This window comes from Acomys minous, assembly GCF_964271855.1.
Source record: "Acomys minous genome assembly, chromosome: 9".
NCBI classification, from domain to species: domain Eukaryota; kingdom Metazoa; phylum Chordata; class Mammalia; order Rodentia; family Muridae; genus Acomys; species Acomys minous.
The window spans coordinates 21962091-21985288 of NC_140490.1; the positions used below are offsets into that span (position 1 = coordinate 21962091).

The 23198-nt window shown below is 43.7% G+C and overlaps 1 protein-coding gene across 3 annotated transcripts in view; it reads left to right on the top strand.

Annotated features, from left to right (window-relative positions):
• Positions 1–561: 561 nt before the first annotated feature.
• Positions 562–23198, top strand: part of CCDC66 (coiled-coil domain containing 66) — a 32067-nt gene continuing 9430 nt past the window's right edge. The window contains exons 1-10 of one of the 3 annotated variants that reach the window (XM_084794847.1): positions 564–639; positions 1617–1681; positions 2313–2338; positions 7650–8103; positions 11183–11348; positions 11585–11688; positions 12664–12776; positions 20595–20845; positions 21025–21109; positions 22271–22432. In XM_084794847.1, the coding sequence (XP_084650973.1) occupies positions 629–639; positions 1617–1681; positions 2313–2338; positions 7650–8103; positions 11183–11348; positions 11585–11688; positions 12664–12776; positions 20595–20845; positions 21025–21109; positions 22271–22432 (1437 nt within the window). In that variant the 5' untranslated portion in view covers positions 564–628. Of the gene's footprint in view, positions 640–1616; positions 1682–2312; positions 2339–7649; positions 8104–11182; positions 11349–11584; positions 11689–12663; positions 12777–20594; positions 20846–21024; positions 21110–22270; positions 22433–23198 lie in introns of those variants that run through there. The other 2 variants (XM_084794849.1, XM_084794848.1) reach the window with 2 other exon arrangements.

A 23198-nucleotide genomic window follows, 5' to 3' on the forward strand; every position in this document is an offset into this window, starting at 1 on the left:
AGGTAGCTTACACACCTGATTTGGGTGCTGGGATACGAACTCGGCACCTCTGGAAGAGCCACAAATGACAATTTGATTGAGTCTTAAAGCATCAACAGGGGTTATTCACACATTAGATATGTTGTTTTTTAGTGGTCAATGACCCAGGCAAAGCCTCTTCGTGCCCCTGAGAAAGCACTGCTAATGACAGGTACGGTCTACATTGTGATTGTTGCTGCAGTATTTAAAGAACTTCAGTATGTAAGGCATCAATGATGCGGGTCATGGGAAGCGACACATACTTATGTACCCTAGGCGTCCCTAGTCCCTCAACTTTTCTGGGCTAAAATAAATCTCTCCACCAAATATGAGCTAGGATGGTTACATCTGTTGCCTCTGCCTATTCGGAAACCTCCACCTGCGCCTAGGCGGCTCCATGACGCTAGCGGTGACCCTGGGGAAATGACAGACGCCCCCCAAAGGCTCACAGTCTGGGGATATAGACATTAGCCAAATGCACCCGCCAGCATGCGCCACTCTGATTGGTTCGGCTGGCCCCCGGCATCCAATCGGCGCAGCGTTTGTTGAGCAGCGGCGGCAACCTGGGTACACAAGTGGCCTGAGCGAGCTGCGGGTGGCCGGCGGGGCCATGAACCTGGGGTAAGCTGGCCGGGACTTCCTGGGGTGCGGGGCTGACCTTCGGCGGGCGCGTGGCGGCGGGCGGGGTTCAAACACGGAGTCCCAGAGGGCGAGACACTGAGTCGCTACAGCTGCTCCGCACCGAGCTGAGCATCCTGAGCTGGGGCTTGACCGAGTGTGGGGTGCGGTCTTCATTTCAAAAGTTCAGTTTTGGAAGAAGACCAGCCACCAAACCTAGACTTAACCACGCATCCAGCAGCTGAGTGTTAGGTTCTCATCCGGGAGTTTGGAAATAAATGAGGCAGCCCGTCCTGTGAGCTTACGGGGCCATTGACTAGGGACTTAGCAACTTCAGTTTCATTGAAGATGTTGCCTTGTAACGTAAAACTGTTTGTAATCCCCGCAACCGGGAAGCCTTTAACAACCTATTTCTCACAGGTTGTTTCCTTTAACAAACGGAGGCACTTTGATTTCCTCTACCGAAGCAACACTGGGTTTTTGCTTTGCTAGAGAGTCTATCTGCTCGCCCTTTTAATTTCTTGGCTTAATGTTTTCTTTTTAACATTGTCTTCATTACTTTGCTGTTCATTGATCCATAACCCCACCCCACCCCACCCTCACCCCCTTAAAACAATGAAATATTTTGGAATCCCATTAGTAGAGTTTTGATGACTTTAATAGACAACATAAGTTTTGCTGTTTTGTTTTTTGTTTTTTTTTTAATGCTGGTGTTTTTGTCATGTAAAGACTATACTTTGAGGGAGGTTCAGGCAGGAGGATCAGGAATTCAAAGCCAGCCTGGCCTACATAGAGAATTGGAGGGCAGCCTGGGCTATATGACTTAAACAAAAAAACACCCTTCTTTGATGGTCACACACACACACAGACACACACATTCAAAGGCATAGATTTTAAGGTTCGTATAAATATTTCTGGTTGCTATTTAGTTCAAAATTGTCTAATTAAAATTGTCGAAATAATTTTCTTTTATATTGCAGAGATGGCTTAAAGCTTGAAACTGAATTATTGGATGGAAAACCCAAGCTGATTCTGTCTCCATACGGTATGATGAGTTATTGGAAGTCTAAAGTGTTTTAAGTTTGCATGTAGAATATGTAGTAGCTTAGCAGATGTTTTGCTTGCAATAGAGATAGTTGAATGACACTTCAAAACAATGTTTTCCTTATGTCTTTAAATTGATATTTATCCAAATAAAATCAGATTGTGACAGTGATCACTATTGTCAGTATGGGCTCATAGAATATAGTTCATGTGTAATCTAATGCGGGTAGAGTTCAGATAATTATGTACTTTTGCATGTAAACACACTGTTATGTGAGAAAGTTAAATTTATACAGTATAACCACACTGCTAAAGTCTATTATTATTATTACTACTACTGCTGCTACTACTACTACTTATTAGTTTTTAACTCAGTATAGTTCCTCGGTCTTCTCCCCAGTACCATCTGTTTATAGTCATACCTTGGAAAGATAACTGAAATAAAGATGAGATGGGAGTTAATACTTGAACCACCACATCGTAAAAGTTGGAATATTTGGGTGGGGCTTAAGATTAATGCTTTCGGGATAATATTTTTATCCTAACATCTTAATCAGTACTTAATATTTTCTTTTGTCACTGCCTTAATATGTTTTGGGTTTATAGTTTAGTAATTTTATTTTCTTTTGTAGAGCATAAGTCAAAAGTTTCTGTGAAGGTAAGCCAAGTGATTTTGACCCTACCTGTTTCCACATGTAAAATGCATATTTTCACTGGTTCTGTTTGTTGAGGTATGGCCTTTCAGCTGGACCCAGAACTTGCCAGGACAACTCCTTCTCCAAAGGAGTTTCTGCCTCTGCTTTCTAAGTGCTGGAATTAGAGATGGGCCTTGACATGTACCCAGCATTTATGTGTGCTCTGAGCATCCAGATGCTGGGTACCTTGCTAGGGTACCTTGGCTGGTCCTCACAATTCCATGGCAGCACTTTAACCACTGGGTCATCTCTCTAACCTGGACTTTGTCTTTTTAGTGTGAGACGTATTGGTGAGCTTGGTAGGAGAGCAGCACACTATAGAAGACCCTTTTCTGCATAGTGCCTCTGGAACAACAGGAATATGACAAAAGAATCCTAGTTGTTTCACTCCATTTGGTAGGTTTGTGTCCAGCAGCTGTGAACCTCCAGCGTGGCCTGGAGCTCCTCTGCTCTGGCTTCATATGTCTTCTTCAGGAAAGGGAAACAGTAAGATCCACCCTTGTTGTCTACAAGAGCCAGGTCAGGTGTGGCTGTAATGGACGTTCGATGGGTGCTAGAGATCCCTAGAAGGGAGAGGACCTTCTGCCCGTGTAGGAGACCAAGCTCATACATGGCAACTCTGTAATTAGAAGCTTAGAGCTGAGGGAGCTAGTTACTAGTTAGAGAAGTAGGAAGTATATTCCAGGCTTACAGGAAGTAGTACGAAATGCCAAGTTATGAGAAATAAGTTGCTTGTGAAAAATGGTGTACTTTGAGGGCATGTAGGACAGGAAGCTTAGGAGGAGAGTTTGAATTTATGCTCAAGGTCCTAGAAAATGGTGTGACTTACTATAGGGGAATCCATTAAAGACTTTTTTTGGTTGGTTGGTTGGTTAGTTGGGGTTTTTAGTTTGTTTTTTCAAGACAGGATTTCTCTATGTAGTGTTGGCTGTCCTGGATGCTCTCTTGGTAGAGAGGCTGGCCTCGAACTTATAGAGATCCACCTACCTCTGCCTCCCTTAAGTGCTGGCACTAACGACACGCACCACCATTATTATTATTATTATTATTATTATTATTATTATTATTATTATTATTATTTTCCTTTTTTTATTAATTTATTCTTGTTACATTTCAATGGTTATCCCATCCCTTGTATCCTCCCATTCTTCCCTCCCTCCCATTTTCCCCTTATTCCCCTCCCCTATGACTGTTCCTGAGGGGGATTACCTCCCCCTGCATATGCTCATAGGGTATCAAGTCTCTTCTTGGTAACCTGCTGTCCTTCCTCTGAGTGCCACCAGATCTCCCCCTCCAGGGGACATGGTCAAAGGTGAGGCACCAGAGTATGTGAGAAAGTCATATCCCACTCTCCACTCTACTGTGGAGAATGTTCTGACCATTGGCTAGATCTGGGTAGGGGTTTAAAGTTTTACGGCTTGTATTGTCCTTGGCTGGTGCCTTAGTTTGAGCAGGACCCCTGGGTCCAAATCTGCCTATCATAATGTTCTACTTGTAGGTTTCTAGGGCCCTCTGGATCCTTCTACTTTGCCATTCTCCCATGCTTCTCTCATCTAGAGTCCTATTATTATTATTATTATTATTATTATTATTATTATTATTATTATTATTATTACTACTACTACTATTTTAGATGAAATTTCACTGTGTAACTCAGGCTAGCATAGAACTCCATTGTCTTCCTCCCTCAGCCTCCCAGTGCTGGGGTTTTCAGGCATGCACTACCAAGCTCAGCTCAGTGTAGGATTTTTTGATAAGGGAAGTAGCTATAATCTTAAGTTTTCTTTGGAGGAAATCACAGCAGGTAGCTCTGTGTAAGGCAGATTATCATTACAGGATGGCCAGTTACTTGTCAGTCACAGCAGTCTAAGGAGCTTACATGGTGGAGGAAACATCCAGAAATGACTCTGAATGCCTGTTACTGGAGTGCGCCACACTTAGTAGGTTGAATGAGACGATCTGTTTAGAGAGCTGACGTGCCCAACCATGACAGCGGAGGCTCAAGAGTCAAGACAGCGAGAAAGGAGCCGTCCAGTGGCTGGAGATGGGCTGAGGTGCTAGCTGAGTTGAGCCATGTGCAATATGTTGATAATTTGATAAAGTAACTTTTGAAAAACTAAAGCACTTGTTTGTTTGATTGGTTTGGTGTGGTTGAGATGATGCTGAAACTTGCTATGTAGACCAGGCTGGCCTCAAACTCACAGAGATCCGCCTGCCTCTGCCTCGTGAGTGCTGGAGGTAAAGGTGTGTGCGACTGGCTCTAAAATGACTTATTTATGCCTAAAAATGAGAAGGTAAAATCTGGCGTTCTTAATTATCTTGAAATAGTGGAGGATCTTGCAACTTATTTCAGTACAACAGTGCGGCATTCCTGGGAAATACGGTAGTACCCATTAGATGAGAAGAATGCCAGCTTCTCTCTGATCTAACATGGCACATGTTTTAATGTGTCAGCTGTCATTTGGGTAGTTATATTGAAAATAATCCAGGGATGCAAGGGCAAAAGGTGCCCCTAGATGTTGGTATTATCAAAACCTGAAGCCAGCTGCTGGAGAGGTGGCTCAGGGGCAAAGAGCCCCGACTGCTTCTGCAACATGGCAGCACACAGCCATCTCTGACTCCAGTTCCACGGAAAGTGGCCTGTGGTGCATAGACATATACTCAGGTGCGCGTGCGCACACACACACACACACACACACACACACACACACACACACACATTATTTTTAGAACAAAAAACCTAAAGCTAGGAATAAACAGGTGAAGAGATACAGGTAATAAAGAACTCTTGGGGCTGGAGCTGGGGTGTATTTTGGAACGTGGTATAGGAGGAGCTTGAACACGTGGTCAGCATGCTTGTCTGTTTGCAGCTTGTTGGACGAGAAGGGAAGTTTGGGTGATGAGAGCTCTCGGGGCATCTGCTCCACTCTGACAGCAAGGATCTTTTCTTAATAATTTTCTTGCATTTCTCACACTTTTCATAGTGCACATAGAAAGCAAGTGGTGTTTGATGGATTAAATGAAGGATAGATGAAATAGATAAGGTGTAATTTAGTAATGAAAACTGAACTTAGACTTGTCATCATATGAATATATTTCAAAACATGTGCTATATATATGCTAATTCGCTTAGGGAGACCCTGAAGGAAGACAGTCAAATATGATCCCTTGGCTACTGATCTCAAATAAAACAGTGGTGTCCTAGAAATGTGAGTATTTTTGAAAAAGAAGCTAATTTGGAAGCTAGGATGAATTCAGTGGCACATGAGGTGTAGTTAAGGATGTTCAGTCAAAATGTTTTTATAAAAAAAAAAATTTTTTTTTTAATCACCTGCCCTGTTACACTCATGCTGTAGGTACAGGGGATAGGGAGGTTTGCAAAAGAAACAAAGTCTGTTCTATGGAGTCTATATTAGGATGGTACAGAATGGACAGAACTAAGAAAAGAAAATAAATACAAAACAAAGATGCTGTGGAGAAAAAAGAGGGGGAAGGCAAGATCAGGACGGAGCCCAGCAGCACTGGGGAGGGGTGGGAAGTACCAGAGGAGGGCGGAACAGGGCCTCAGGGAAGGACCCTAGCGGTGGTTGGAAGCTGGCAGGGAAGGAGCTTTGTAGAGTCTGAAGTGACAGTGTTCTAGCAAGACACACTGCCTAGGGCCGCAGCCTTGTCGAGGCCAAGGAACGTTAAGAAGCTCACGTGGCTGGCGACTAAGATAGAAAATGAGGTCAGGGACTGGTTCAGGGGTAAAGGTGCTTGTCTCCAAGTCTGATCCCCAGAGCCTATATGGTGGAAGGAGAGAAACAGCTCCCACAAATTCTCCTGTAGCTCCTCCCAGTAAAACAAACAAACAAATAAGGTTAGACCTAAATAGACAGTAGAGACAGAAGAGGCAAGAGAGATTACAGTGAGAAGTTCAGCTCTGGCTCCAAGCATGAGAGGCCGCGGGAGGCTCTTAAAGGATAACCGCGTGATCTGAGTTACATGCTGTGAAACGGTGTGGGGAGAGTAGGCTGGGAAGCAAGGGGTGGAAAAGGGGATCGTAGGTCAAGTGAGAGCTGCTACCCTGGGGCAGAGAAGTAAGGAGCGATGCTGGGGGCGGTCATCCAGAATACAGCAAGCAGCCTTTGACAGATGGTATCTACCAGCTGGAGACACGGCTCCGCAGTTCAGAGCACTTGATAGTCCTCCTGCAGAGGACCCGGGTTCACTTCCCAGTACCCACATGGTGGCGTTTAACTGCTGGCCCCAGGCACACATGCTGCATACGTACAAGCAGGCAGAACCCTTGCCAAGAATCGAATGAGGGAAATGTGAGGGCTTTTGTGAAGGAGCAGCAGTTACTAACAGTGAGGGAACGCATGGACGTGGTGCGTGTGATGGACGTGGTGTGTGTGGGGCTGCTGGGTAGCCTGTTGGACAGTCTCACTTATGAGTATAATAGAACCAGTTACCGTCCTTTCTCCACTATATTTACAGGCTGTGGAGAATTGGACTCTTCTAGAGTTGGGATTTGATTAGTACATGAGACGGGCTGCAGGATAAAGAATGAAAAAGAAATGTTAAGAAGGGAAATGAGAGCAGGCGGGGAGGTGTCAGCATGGGCGCGTGATGGATCCCAGCACGGGGAAACAGTGCATGGAGTTGGATGTGGGAGGGAATGGGCCGGGACACAGGAGGATGGTCTGTCTAGAGCTTGCAGTTGTGGGTCCTTACAGGGCCACCGTACGGTCGCTGTGGGGATGAGTGAGGCCATATGGAGGAGAGAGTGAGGAAGTGGATGGCCTGTGTGGCTGTGAACAGAGCAGTAATTAACACGGCCGGGATTGGAGAGAGGGTGAGCCAGGAGCTAAGATAGTCGACTGGTGACCTAGAGCAGGTAGCGGGAGTTACATAACTTACTGATACACAGTTCAAAGCTGGTGTAGAATGGAATTGACCTGTAACGTACAATCTTATTTGTATTCTTTATTATCTGGAATTAAAATCATTTATCATTGTTGACTCTCTCAGGAGAAAGTCTGCCAAGGTGAACAGCATCTTATGGCTGTAGTATCTAATTGAGCAAAATGAAAAGCTTAGAGGCCTGGTCTATCACAGATTTTAAGAATGGTGATTGTTAGCTGGCTGCAGTGGTTCACACCTGCAATCTCAGAGGCTATGGGAGGAACAAGGCCAGCTTAGGCGACAGAGCAGTACTGTGTCTCCAGACAAAATGATTGTGTCAGGGTTCTTTCAGGCACCGTCATAAAGAATAAAATTGTGTTTTAACAGATGGGAAATAAGATCAAGATTGCAAAGTGTCCTCCTTTAAGAACAAAACAGACTGGACACATTCTAAAATCAGCACAAAATACCTACATTGGGAGTGAAAACCTTTTTCAAAAGAAGATACTTACTTCAGACACTTCGCAGGCAAAACCTGAAAAAAGTAGATCGACGTTTTCACCCACTAAGGACTTATGTAAGCAGTATGCAGAAAAAGACAGTCTTCGTTCCCAAAGGGCGATCTCGCCTACAACCTGTAACATACAGAAGATTATAAACAGCACAGATACTCGTCTCGTGGCCAAACAGAAGCCTTGCAAAAAGCACACCACAGCCGAAAACATGGACAGCAGTTTGGTGTGTCTAACACAAGAACAGCTGCGACAAATTTTGATGCTGAGTGTGAACCCAGGCAGCGGCTCTGCGTCCCTAACTGAACATGGGAAAGCGGAGAGGACAAGTAAGATCTTCCTTACGCTTCGTTGACTGTTATTTTTCCCAGTATATGCTTTGGAAGTTCAGATTCATTGGCTTTTTTGTAACTGTGCCTCTTAAAAATCTGATTTAAAATGCAGTAATATTGTTATTGTTCACATTAGTCTTTTTTGTTTGCTTTTGTTTTTCAAGACAGGGTTTCTCAGTGTGGCCTTGGCTGTCCTGGACTCACTTTTTGTTTTGTTTTGTTTTGTTTTTTTGGTTTTTTTCAAGACAGGGTTTCTCTGTGTCGCCCTGGCTGTCCTGGACTTGCTTTGTAGACCAGGCTGGCCTCGAACTCACAGCGATCCGCCTGCCTCTGCCTCCCAAGTGCTGGGATTAAAGATGTGCGCCACCATGCCCGGCTATTTTTTTTTTCCCCTGGACTCACTTTGTAGACCAGGCTGGCCTCGAACTCACAGTGATCTGCCTGCTCAACCCCCCTGAGTGCTGAGATCACAAGTGTACGCCACCAGGCCCAGCTTAGTCTTTTTCTTACACATAAAATATGTAAAACTGATTTATAGTGTTGCCATGTTTTAAAATTAATGCTCAGCCGGCTGTGGTGGAGCACGCCTTTAATCCTAGCACTCAGGGAGGCAGAGGCAGGCGGATCGCTGTGAGTTCAAGGCCTCAAAGTAATCTTAAGATACCTGGTTTGAGTCCTGGAGAGATAGCTCAGCAGTTAAAATACTAATCTAAGGCAGATACGGGTTTCGAACCTGGGGTTCCTGTACTCAGCAGACAGAGGCAGGAGGAGCACTGCAAACTGAAGGCAAGCACGGGCTGCATAGTGGGATCGCGTTTCAAAAAGAAAACAAACAAACAGAATGCGTTCAAGTGTTTAAAACAGTAAGCCTCTAGCATTTGAAGTGAGTTAAGAAAACCCTTCTGTGAGGATAGGAGTTACAGAAATACATTGCTCTGGCTGCTGTTGGTCCTTCCTGTCCCTTCAGTCTTCCTAAGGGACTGTAAATGTTCTTTCACCAATGTAAGTCAGATTATCCATAGAGATAGTAAAATACTGTAGGCTTTCTGTTTTACCAACCAAGGTTATGTTTTAGAAACCTAGTTTCAGCCTTGAGCTAAGGAATTGGTGACTATGAAAGTACTCAAAATGCCAAAATTTGAATGAGTATAGTGAGGTGACAGTAAAATTGGCCATGAGCAGGGAAGGGCGCACACAGTAACCTCTGTATGCTCCCACATGTTCACAGTGGGGACTCATCTCCCAGTCTGTGCTATTTGTAAAATAAAAGAAGGTGCTTTTTTTAGGCTGGAATTGTTGCTCAGAATTATACCTCATTGTTAGATATACTTTGAGTTAGTATCAGTACAGTTAAGACATTTTACTTAACCCCGAGGTAACTTTCATTTTATGTGCTCTCTCTTTTCTGAAAGAAATAACATGTTCAGGAGGAGTCACAACACCCTAGAATCACGCTAGAGTATGAGCCTTCTCTAGAACCCTGGGTGTAGTTACGGTAGCTGGGGCGCATAGACCACAGTTCACAGAAATTGTCCACAGGTAAATAAGGAAACAAGGTCATGAGTTTTTATTAAACTATTTTCATTTGCGTCTCTCTCTCCTCCCCCCCCCTCTCTTTCTTGAGACAGGGTTTCTCTGTGTAGCCTTGGCTTTCCTGAACTGGCTTTGTAGACCAGGCTGGCCTCAAACTCACAGAGATCCACCTGCCTCTGCCTCCTGAGTGCTGGAATTAAAGGCGTGCAACGCCACATCCAGCCTCTCTTTTTATTGTGATTTATATAATAATATAGTTATTTATATAATTACAAACTAGATGTAATTTTAACTTACATAAGCAAAAATTTATATGATGAATTATATAAGTTTATATTAATAAATATAAATTATTTTGGTAAGAGTGAATGGCGATTTTTGTTTTGTCAAGTAGACCTTATGTAACCAGGCTGGCTTCAAACAGTATGTAGCTGAAAACTGAACTTCTGCCTTCCTGCCTCCACCTCCTGTGTGCTGATACAGGTAGGCACTACCTGCTGGTGTATGTCGTGCTAGGGATGGAATACGCTGATTGGGCATAGTAGGCAAGCCTTGGCTGTCCTGGAACCCGCTCTGTAGACCAGGCTGGCCTTGACCTTAGACATCCACCTTCCTCTGCCTCCTGAGTGCTGGGATTAAAGGCCACCACTGCCCAGTGCTTTCTTTTCTATTTGATGTAAAAAGTTGTATGCCTGTGGCCACGAGTCAGCTCTTTAATCTTGGGCCCCCAATTTTACTCTTTTCTCTTGATTATTTGTCTATTTAGGGTAAAGTCTCATGTAGGGCAGGCTGGCCTCAGTCTACTAGTACTCTGTCTCATAGCAAAAAGTTACGTGACCTTGCTGCTGCTGCTGCTGCTGTTTTCAGGCTGGCCTTGAACTCCTCCTCCCTATCTTCCTGTCCTCACCTCCCAAATGCCTTTGAGACCATAGGTATGCACTACATGGTCCTGGGGCACAAACCTAGGGTTCTGTTTCTATAAGGCAGGCCCTCTGCCGACCAAGCCACACTCTAGCCTTTTGGGGTCTTGCTTTTGAAATGCTCCCACATAGCCCAGGCTGGCCTTGAACTCCTGATCCTCTTGCTTCTACCTGCTGAGGGCCAAGATTGCCAGTATATGCCATCACGCCCACAGGTTGTTTGTTTTTTTGTTTTGTTTTGTTTTGTTTTGTTTTTCAGATACTTCAAGGACTGTTTTAAGAGTTTGTTGTTGTTTGAAACAGGATCTCATTGTGTAGCCCAGGCCAATCACAGAGATTGTCCTGCCTCTGCTTCCTTAGTGCTGGGCCTAAAGTCTCCACACTTGTTTGTTTATTTTGAGGCAAGGTCTCACTCCGCATCTGAGGCTGGCCTAGGACTTGGTGTGATGTCCAGACTGGCCTCAAATTCAGAGTGATCCTCCTGCCCCACCATCCTGAGTCATACCTGAGGGCTGTAAGTGTGAGCCATCATGCCTGTCAAGGCTTTCCTTACAACTGTTTGGTAGAATGTTAGGATAAATATTACAACTGGCATGATTTTAAAACATGCATTTTATTCCTAGGCCAAGATAGTTTACATTTAGTCAAAATTCCTAGTCAGCCAAAGGAGACGAATGTTACAGGAGTTCTGCAAAGAGCAGAGGCTGCTTCGCCTGACCCAAGTGAACGTGAGCACACCTTCAGTGCAGCTCAAGAGGCGGTTCAGCAGTGCGAGCAGAGTGTTGCCATGTAGGTGACATTGTGTGTTCCTGGGGTGTCTGTAGAGTATGTGCTTACTTGTCCATTGCATGTGAAGTTTCTGGAGACTTGGCTGGGGTGTCTGTAGAGTATGTGCTTGCTTGTCCAGTGCATGTGAAATGTTTGAAGACTTAGCTATTTAAGAGCTTATCACTTAATATTTATGCAATCAGTCACGTAGAAGCATACTGAGGTTCCTGGGTTTTCATGTGTGTGTTTTACCTTAGAGAGAATGGATGGAGACCAGCTGACATCTTCAGTACCCTGGGGGAAAGGGAACGTGATAGAGCTTTGTTGGAAGCAAAAAGAGCCCAGTGGAGAAAAGAGCTAGGTAATTTTTGGATCTTTTATAATACTTTTGTTGGCTTGTGGACTATTTCGTTACCTTTCAGTGTACTATCGTCTTGTTTGATAACATTTGACATCTGTAGTTCTCTGCAAACTCCTAAGCAGCTTCGGAGTTTTCCATTGCCCTGTGTCTTTGGTGCTGTGCAGTGTGTGCCAAAGCAACGTGCCACTAGCATCCTTTTGAAGCCCTGCAAACACTCCTAAACCTTTTCTATGTGTGTGTTTCTGTTATATAAATCCTGTAGCTTGAAATTAAAATTATGTGTGGCGTCTGGGGTGGGGGTGGGGGGTCCGGAAACAATTTGTAAGGGTCAGTTCCTTCCTTCTTCCACTGTGTGGGTCTTGGGATTGAATTTAAGTTGTCAGACTTGTGGCAAGCATCTTTATTCACTGAGCCATCTCACCAGCCTATAGCTTTAGTTCCTAGTTCGCTTCCAGCCTTAATGAGGAATGACTAGTGTAGTGCTGACCCTACACTGAGGGAACAGTACTATCGCTGCACTTTACAGAAGCCGCCAAAGGGGACAGGCACAGTAGCAGCTTGCCTGTGCCATAGGTAGGACGTGGCTGAGCTAGAGCTGGACCCTGAAGCTTGCCCTCATACCTTTTAAGTCTATTAGTAAAAACAATATAGGAAGGTAGAGCCAAGCAGCTGTTAGCATGATGGTATACTGAGAAACTGTTCCATGCTACTGATAGCTGTAATAAAAATGAAAGTACTTAAAAATAAATAAATAAATAAAAGTACTTGAGTCTGGGTCTGATTCAATATTTTCTTTTACACCATATCCTTCAGAGTTCCTTTCCGCCTTGTCAGGCATCTCCTCCCAAACGGACAACTATGATTAACTCTGTGTTTCAGTTTGTTTTCTTTAAGACAGTCATGATTCATTTACAGGATTCCTTTTTTTTTTTTACAGTTTTTTTACATTTTTTTAAAAAACCACATTATTTACAGATGAACAGGTTGCTTTAAAGAAGAAAGAAAAAGAAGCTTCTCAAAGATGGAATAATCCTTGGAAAAAATCTGAAATAGAATGTGAGAAACTTCAAGTCTTTGACCAATCTAAGGTAAGTATATCAAGGTCAAACAAGCTTCCTGCTTGTGTCTTTATGCATCTTAGGAAAAGACGTCTTTATTGCTTTTTTTTTTTTTTTTGAGACAAGCTCTCAAAAGCTCTAGCTGTCCTGGAACTCTATGTAGACCTGGCTGGCCTCAAACTAATGGCAGTCCTCCTGCCTTAGCTGCTTTGTGCTAGGATTCCAGGCATATGTCATTATGCCCAGCACTATCAATTTTATTTTTAGTGCTTATTGACTAAAAATGAAAAACTGTACTTTTCTTAGGGTTGACATGGTACTTAATTTAATCATGATCCAAACTAGTTTTCTAAGTTGCCTTGCTGTATTGCTAGGTTACATGTTGCGACCACAGCAACCTCCCCTAATCTGTAAGTGTGGCATTTCTGTTTACACTTACCTTCGTGTGTTAGTGTACGCGTATGCATGTGGGCTTGTGTATGCCACCTGAGTGGATTGGGGCATTGAGCTCAGGCCTTCAGTTTTGGCCGCCATCTCTCCAGCTCTGTTGTTAGTGGTCTCAGGAGTCACAGCCTGTGCCCCAACAAGGCAGCTTTGGCCATGTTCTTGGAAAGCTCATTAAAAGAGCCAAACTCATACTGAAAAGCAGAAGAGGAGACTCTTTCAGTGTTGCCATGTTGGGAAGAGCAACAGAGAGATCCAGCATCTCCCCAGATCCATCTGCAGGGTCTTGGTGGGAAAGTACAGATTAAGGTGAGGTAGGCACAACTAGGCATCTGGCCAAGGTGGCCCCCTCACCCTTGCATCAGTCTGCAGGGCAGTCTGCCAAGTGCTAGGCATTTCTCCAGGTCTCCCTAGATCACTCTTCACCTTGTATGTTGAGGCAAAGTTTTTCACTTGAACCTGGAGCTCCCAGTTCAGTTAGGCTGGGAATTGAGCTCACATGCTGGAGTTGACAGGCCCCTCAACTGCCTGGCATTTATATGGGGGTGTCCAGTGTTGTAGAACCCTTGAGGGCTTCTCTACCTCAACTAGTTCCTGGGACAGAGACCTCTTGAATTTATAAAAGCTTTATATCAGAGTAACTGAGCAGGTATCAACCCTCTAAGCTGTTTTGCTATTTCCCAGCTATACACCCATGTTACTTGCCTACTTCGTCCCTGTCTGGGCTGCTGCTGTTCCATCATGCTCATGGTCCATCCTGCCACATGGCAGCTTCCTTCTCTCCAGCTTCCTCTCCTCCTGCTCCGTCTTCTCTTTCTCTCTCCTCCTCCTCCCAGCTTGTGCTCCCTCTCAGACTCCCACCCCTGTAGCCTCAGCTCCTCCTCTTCTCTGCCCAGTTACAGGCTTCAGCAACTTTATTAACTAATCAACTTTAAATTAGGTAGAGAGAAGGTTTACACAACAAAAACCATTGTACATGAGGCTGGGCAGCAACCAGATCTTGGGGTACAGTAGTTAGTATTAGAATACATATCACCAGATCAACCCCCAGTGGTCCAGACATCCTCACACTTAGTCAAGGGTTTTTATCTGTGGCGCAGTAGTGGAAGTCTGAACACTAACATACACAAGCTCTAACACTGGATAAGCAAGAAGTGAAATGAGCTGCTTGTCCATTCAAAGGTTTTGAAGGGTGGCTTTATGCATTGTGCGTGTGATAGGCCTTTGGGGAAGTTTTTGTTATTGCCCTTTCTTTTTGTACATGCTAGGTAAGAAGTACATCTTCAGCCCTTGGAGGAATACTATTTTATTGGGGAAAAACCGAAGTGTGTAATACAGAACCCCATCCCTTTACACTGTGTTTTCAAACTGCTTTTGTGTGTCTGAGTTAACTTAGCATCAGTGTTTTTGAGCTTGCCTCCCTAATTGACCTCTTAGCTTTCCTCAGGACTGGTGACCCTAGACCCTTGTGAAGTAAGGAGGGTGTGTCCTAACACACCATCTCTGACCACACGCCCACTGCTTACCATTTTCAGACCATAGTTCTGCAGTTGGCCAACAGAAAGTTATTTTGTACATTACCTAATTAAAAGCAAACAAAACCCCCATATTTTGAAATAAAATACATACAGCCTAACATACACCATTTTTAATCTTTTATTAATTTATTCATATTACATCTCAATTGTTATCCCATCCCTTGTATCCTCCCATTCCTCCCTCCCTCCCATTTTCCCCTACTCCCCTCTCCTAGGACTGTGTATGAGGGGAACTCTTCCCCCTGTATATGCTCATAGGGTATCAAGTCTGTTCTCGGTAGCCTGCTATCCTTCCTCTGAGTGCCACCAGGCCTCCCCATCCAGGGCACGCGGTCAAATATGGGACACCAGAGTTCGTGTGAAAGTCAGTACCCACTCTCCCCTCAACTGTGAAGAATGTCCTGTCCATTGGCTAGATCTGGGTAGGGGTTCGAAATTTACTGCATGTATTGTCCTTGGCTGGTGCCATAGTTTGAGCAGGACCTCTGGGCCCAGATCCACCCATCATAATGTTCTTGTAGGTTTCTAGGACCCTCTGGATCCTTCTATTTCCCCACATACACCATTCTTTAAAATGTTTTTTACACTTGTTTATTTTATGTGTGCCTGTGTGTGTGTGTGTGTCTGTGTGTGTGTGTGTCTGTGTTTGGGTGTGTATGTGGTAGTGCACACACACCACAGCCTGGGTGGAGGTCAGTAGACAACATTTAAGAGTCAGTGGGTTCAGGACTTAACTCATCATGCTAGACAAATGTCCGTGCTGCGACATCTCACTGGGCCTCAAGGTCAACTTGTACACTGGGAATAAGTAAAGCTATGTTATTAAAAAGTCAATAATTATGTGACTTATTTAGGGTTTCTGTTGCTACAATGAAAATAAAACACCGTGATCAAAAAGCATGGGGAGGAAAGGGTTTATTTGACTTACACTTCCACATTGCTGTTCATCATTGACAGAAGGCAGACAGGAACCCAAGCTGGGCAGGAACCTGGAGTCAGGAGCTGACGCAGAGGCCATGGAGGCATGCTGCTTACTGCCTTGCTCCTCATGGCTTGTTCAGCCTGCTTTCTTACAGAGCCCAGGACCACCAGCCCAGGGGTGGTACCACCCACAATGGGCTGAGCCCTCCTACATCTGTCACGAATTAAGAAAATGCCCTACAGCTGGATCTTACGGAGGCCTCTCAATTGAGGTTCCCTCCTTTCTGATGACTCTTGTGTCAAGTTGACATAACACTGTCCGTTACAACATGTAAGCTCCTCAGAAGACTAGCATGAATTAAAAAGCACGTACAGCTTATGAACATTTTTCAAAAAGAGGACATTTAGAACAGTTGGTACTAGAGAGAGCCCAGTGGTTAAGAATGCAGGCTGCTCTTATACTGGACTGAGTTCAGTTCCCGGCACCCATGTACTTCATGAATGCTTGTAACTCGAGCTCCAGGGCATCTGACATAGTGTTCTGGATTCTGTGGGAACCTGCACAGAGCTACACATACACGTAATTAAAAATAATAAAAACCAGGGCTGGAGAGATAGCTCAGTGGTTAAAAGCACTGAATGTTCTTCTAGAGGACCTGGGTTCAATTCCCAGCACACAAATGGGAGCTCACAACTGTGTGTAACTTCCAAGATCTTGACACGTTCACCCAGACATACATGCAGACAAAACACTGCTGCACATAAAAATATTTTAAAATCTTAAAACCTTATGCCGACATAATAGAATTTTAATGTAAAATGGGCAAATGAAACAGTGATTAAATGGTACTGTATTCCTGGAGAAATTGAAATTTTCATTAAAGTGTCTACACTCAGAAAGCTGAGGCTCTGGGATCATCAGTTTGAGGCTAGCCTGGGCTACCATGTAGTGAGCCCTTATCTCAAACCAAAGTTGAAGAAGGGAAGGTAGGGAGCCCCAGCAAAGTAAACTCCAGGCCCAGATGTCTTTACAATAGGAAGGTTTGCAGTGTGATGTTGACTAGTGAGCCTGATAATAAGACTGACAAAGCATCTTTGATGCTTAAAACGACTAGAAACATTAGAAAAATTATAAAAAATAAATACACACTAGTGATACCCATAGGATAAACTTAATCAAAAAGGCTAGATTAAGCTGGTTGGTGGTAGTGCATGCCTTTTATCCCAGTACTTGGGAGGCACAGGCAGGTGGGTCTCTGTGAGTTCAAGGTCAGCCTGGTCTAGCTCCAGGACAGCCAATGCTACACCAAAAAACTCTGACTCAAAACAACAATAAGAAGGCTAGATTAAGATTAGTATTTACAGGCTGGGCATGGTGGTGCATGCCTTTAATCCCAGCACTCAGGAGGAAGGGGTAGGTGGATCACTGTGAGTTTGGGGCCAGCCTGGTCTACAAAGCGAGTCTAGGACAGCTAAGGCGACACAGGGAGACGCTGTCTTGAAAAAACATAAAAAAGATTAATATTTAAAAAGTCCCTAACACAGCATTAAAAAGATGACCTACAAAAGCAAAATGATGGGAAGATAGCACAGTCAGGAGGACCTAAATGGTGGTGCGGTTCAGGGCTGGGCATGTGGAGACATGCAGGTCATCCACTTGCTGGTCATCCACTTCAGCCTGTCTTAGGTCCCAGTGAGAAACCCTGTGTACAAAAGCAAGGTGGATGGCTCCTAAGGAAGAAATAATGCTTCTGGGTGACCTCTGCTCTTTACATCACATATCCACACACAGAAGAAACAAATGATGTCTTGAAGGACTTGAATCTAGCATATATGTTTGTTTTTTTTTTAAATCGGGCAAGAGATTCTGAATAGCTATAACTCCAAGCATGGTAAGTAAACATGTGAGAAACTGAGACTTTGAACCGTATGCTAAACTTTTACAAGTCATTTGGTTTCAGAGAGGCCTTATGTAATTTTATATTGGAAGTAATTTTTAAAACTTTAAAAATATAATTACATCATTTTCCTCTCCTGTGCTTCCCTCTACCAAGCTCACAGCTTTCTCTTCTTTAACTATTGTTGTCACACACACACACACACACACACACACACACACACACACACACACACACACACATATAACCTGCTGAGTCAGTTAAGTGTTGCCTGCATGTACATGCTTCTAGGACTGACCACTTGGTATTAAATAACCAGGGGGCTTGTCTCTGGGGGAAACTAATTTCCTCCCCTGTAGGTTTTCACCTGTGGGTGAGGCCTAGAGATTTTCTCTTCTTGGTTGGGATGTCCACTGTTGGAATTGTTCATGTCTTTAAGCACTCATGTTGCGATTTCATGGGTGTAGCTTCCCTGTCACAGCTAGAAGACACACAACTGACTTTTTTCTATTCCTCTGGCTCTTAAAAATCTTTCCACCCCCTTCTGTGATGCTCCCTGAGCCTTAGATGAGTGTTACATTACAGATGTGGGTGCCGTGTTACAGATGCTGTGTTGTAGATGTGGAGTTTGTGTTGTAAATGTATCAGTTGGACCTTTGACAAGTTGTGCCTTTCTATAATGATTTGCTGCTGCTGCTGCTGCTGCTGCTTTGATGAGAGGTGAGATCTACACTGACCTGTGGGTGTAAGGATAAGTATTTAGAATACAATCAGGACTACATTGGTTTAAGAAAGTGGCAGTTGTAGATGCTCTTACATCCATGATCTCATTAGCCATATGTAGTTGACTAGGTTTACAGTAGCAAGCATAATTTCTTTCCTGTTAAGTGGGCCATGAGTCCAATTAAACAGTTGTTGGTTACCACCAAGATGTTAGTGCCACTATTGTACCTTTAGGAATATTTGGCTATGCTGGCCATTGTTTTGGCATTACAGCTGTATAGGACTTTTGTTTGCTTCCTCCCTTAGTAGCTTATGTATTACCCTCCTGTGTTATGAAAGTTAGTCTTCAGGGAGGATGCTTTTGGGTCGGTTCCAGCTCAAATCCTCCAGGGCTGTGGTGTCTTCACCAATATAGACTTAACTTTTAGGAGGCAACCAAGTAGAAATACCCTGTATTGTTCTGGGAGTCTCTTGGACTGCCCTGACCAGCAACATGAAAGGTTTCTCATGCTTAGTATTAGGAGTTTAGTTAGATAATCTAAGGTTCCTCTTGTTGGGGGTACTATGACCTCAAGTGGTATAACTTCATTTAAACTATATAAATTTGTATACACATACACTTAGATATATTTTTGGTAAATAAAATAACGTGTTTATTATTAAATGATAACTCCCTATCACTTTGAAGCGTCACTACTTTTGCCTCCTCCTTCCATCTCCTGTATCATTTTCCCTCCTTCCTCCCCTATGCAAGCCCCTTCTTCGTTTCCCTTATTACCTGCCTTCCTCTCACTGAGTTCCCCTCACCCCACCCCCCAGTCCTGTTTACTTTCCTAGTTTCTGCAGTTTCTCTAGGTCAGTGGTTCTCAACCTTCCTAATGTGACCCTGTAATGAAGTCCCTCCAACCATAAAATCATTTTGTTGCTACTTCATGACTATAATTTTGCTACTATTGTTAATCATAGCATAAATATCTGATAGCCTGGATATTTGACATGTGACCTCTGTGGGAGTCAGAACTCACAGGTTGAGAATTGCTGCTCTAAGTTATATATTCACACCTGAAGATTGGGAGCTGGGAGCCACGAGTGAGACAGCATTCATCATTTGTCTGTCTGCGTCCAGTTTTCTAGTCCATCCATTTACCTGCACATGTCATGATTCAAGATTCCCCTCTCTTCCTTTTCCTTCCTTCCTTCTTCCTTCCTTCCTTCCTTTCCCTTTCCTTCTTTTCCTTTCCAGCATAGTAGTATAGCATTGTGTCTAGGTACCACATTTCATGCTCCATCAATCAGAGGCCATTTCCCAGCTCCTGTGAACACTGCTGAATAAGTACTGTGAAGTTGGGTGTACTTGTCCTTGTTTTGCTGTTTTTATTCTTGGAAGATAGATGTAGTCATCAGAGTATTCCTTCCCAAGATTGTAGTTTTATAGACTGCTTTAAGTAAAGAATCAATAGATAAAACATTTTCTTTCTGTGTACTGAGATGTCTTACATCCTCTACCAGTATACATTTAAAACACCATTCTGAGGGTCAGAGCATGTCTGCTTAGTAGTGTGGTCAGATTCTTTCCTAGGGGCAGATGCCGCCTGGGTTAGGTCTGTGAGTACCTTGGTAAGGTCGACAGTACAGGGGCCTGACTTCAGTTGGAGGGCCCTTGCAGAGCTGCCAAACAGGAGCAGCAGAGAAAGTGGATAGTAAACAAGCAGAAGATGACTGGCAGAGGAAAACAGAGGGAAAAAATGATATATTCAAAGTTAATCGAGGAAGTTTATGGCTTTAAGGGAAATAAATTCCAAGTCTTTACTCAGATACACTTACATTCTAAAATTACTTGGCAAATTATACATTTATCCTTATGAAACTGTTTACACTGAATGTATTTAGTATGTTTTTACATAGCTTTTAAAAAGTTTAGAAATGCATTTTTTAAAATTTCCCAAGATATCCAATTATACAAGGAATCCAAAAATATGTTTGTTAGTCTTTATGATGTGTATATTACTAAATTTCTTTTAAATTATTTCTTGAGATTTTATGTACTTTTTATTTGTATGGGTGTTTTGCCTGGATGTGTATAGTGCCCAAGGAGGCCGGAAGAGGGCAGAGGATCTCCTGGAAGTAGAGTAACAGGCAGGTGCTGGCCACCATGTGGGCGCTGGGAACTCATGCCAGGTCTCTTTGTAAAGAGCAGTCAGCGCACCTAATCAGTGAGCTGCTTCCAGCCCATCAGTGCTGGCTTATAGATTGTGTTTGTCATTTATAATTTTGTAAGGGAATAGGTGAACAAGTTCTGAGCATTTCCTATTTGTCACTGTTAGGGTGAGGAACAAGACAGATGGGCAGTGCATTCTGACTCATTAAGGAGTCATCCTGGTTCTCAGTCTCGACTGTCCTCTCAGTTGACCCACCAATGCCTGGAGTCGGTGTGTGTGTCTCCTGACACTCAGGAGCTGGCTGATGTCAACGCTGTTTACACACCGCCACCTGGAATCCAGGTGGAGCCTTCAGAGGACGAACAAAGAGCCAGACCTGTTATGGATATGGCTGTGTCACATGGTCAGAAAACAAAGTAAGTTTGTTTTTTAGTGTTGAATCCTTTAAGAAAGTATATTTGAATAGAACTATCATTGTCCACTTAGTTTCAGTGTGGCATTCGTCTTTAATAGAAATGATTAGCAGATGTAGATTAAGCAAAGGATGCGTAACCATTCTGCAGTTTTGAATTAGCAAATGTATATATCTTCCCAGCTTTCTCCGTTCTATGACTGCACTCTTGGACCCAGCACAGATTGAGGAGCGGGAAAGACGCCGACAAAAGCAATTAGAACATCAGGTATTGTACTGTAAGACAGTTGGTGTTGTTTCCATATTAAGTCATGATCATGGCTAACATACACCTAAGGAAATGAAAATTGAATTTTTTTCCCCTGAGACAAACCTTCATGTATTTTAGGCTGGTCTCGAACTTGCTATGTAGCCAGGGTGACCTTGAACTCTTGATCTTGTCTCTACCTCCCAAGTTCCAGAATTACAGGCATATACCACTACACCCAGCTGGAAATTCTGATATAAATTTTCACCTTGGGCCCGGTTATATCCTGCTATAAATCCAGCCTCTTAACACTGTTGGCATCATAGTAGAATTAAGCTTGGGCTGAGGACCAGACAGTATTATTACCATGCTGCCTGCTTTCTGGTGGAGCCTTTAAATGAATGTGTTGTATATGGGATTTTGTACTATCATTAAGTGTTAGCTAGTTCCTCAGAGTTCTTTTCAGGTCTTTGAAAGAAAACACATTAAAAAAAAAAAGTAGACTGTTGACTCAGCTGAGATTAAAACTCATTTCAGGCTGACGTTAGAGGGACTTACTGGTCTGAGTGACTTTGGTGGTTCATTTTCCTCTGGAGAGTGTGTGTGGGTGTGTTTGTGTGTTGAAATGAGCTCCCACCATGTTGCTCAGATGTAGCTCAAACATTTCTTAGAATCTTAAGTCTCCTAAGTAGCAGGAGCCACAGATGGGCGCTCAGCAAGCAGCACTGTACCAGAAATTCATTTTAAACATTTTATGTGAGTAATTTTCTTTTATCGTTTGTTTGTTTTTTTGAGGCAGGGTTTCTCTGTATAGGCTTCACTGTCCTGGACTCACTTTGTAGGCTAGGCTGGCTTAGAACTCAGAGATCCTCCTGCCTCTGCCTCCCCGAGTGTTGAAATCACAGGCCGCGCCACCACCCAGCACCAGTTAACTTTCTTTGTTTTGTTTTAATTTTCTTTCTTGAACTCAGTGAAAGCTGAGAGCATCTCTCATTTCTCAGGCAGTGTCATGAGCACTGAGGTTATTTCTTTAGTGATGGTTTTTGTGATCCACAGGCTAAGTAAACACAATTCTCTCCCCACCCTACTGCGTGTGTAACTCATAAATGGTATGCTCGTTATCAAAGCCAGTGCTGCACAGGAGGTTTTATTTGTGACAGTAATGTAATTATTTATGACTAGAAAGCAATCACGGCTCAGGTAGAAGAGAACCGCAGGAAGAAGCAGCTGGAAGAAGAACAGAGAAAGAAAGAAGAGCAGGAAGAGGAGCGGCGCTTGGCCCGGGAGCGGGAGGCGATGCAGAGGCAGTATGAAGAGGACATGCTGGAGCGGAAACTGAAAGAAGTAGGAGTCCTAGCGAGGAAGTCGTGGGGCTGAGGGGCTGCATGCCTTTCCCGTTATGCAGCTACGTGTGGAGACACTATGGCTGAGTAAGGAAAGGGAGGCTTTGGCAAGGTCATCTTCACATGGTCCACATTTCAGATGTTTGGCCTGTTAAGGGAGGTGGTTGGGGCAAATGCAACACCAAGCTTTACTGTGATTTGGATGGTACATATAACCTACAAATAAGTGTTGGGCCTGAAGTATGGCTCAGCAGTAAGGGCTCTTGGCCACCCACCAGTGTCCAGAACCCGTGTTCCAGAAGAGGACTCTAAAGGCTGGCTTCTAACTCCACATACACACTGTGGTACAACCATTACCACTTCCCTACCTCCTAAATAACTTGGAATAAATAATGATTGTAGATATTTTTAAAAAGTAACAATTGGCTTCCTTTGGGCTCTTTAATAGCCTTTTCAGAGAGATATATCTTATTGTCTAGCAAAACCATTACTGATTCCGACAGGGTAGGTAGGGTGGTCTAAGTGCTGTATCTGACTTGACCTGACCTGACTGAGATCATCCAATGTAATTCAGTTGTCAGCTTTAAAAACACAAAGTCTTCTGGGCAGTCGTGGTGCCCAGCACTCGGAAGGCAGGCGGATCACTGAGTTTGAGGCCAGCCTGGTCTACAAAGTGATTCCAGGTCAGCCAAGGATACACAGAGAAACCCTATCTTGAAAAAACAAACAAACAAAAGACCCACAAAGTCTGGTGGTGCATTCCTTTA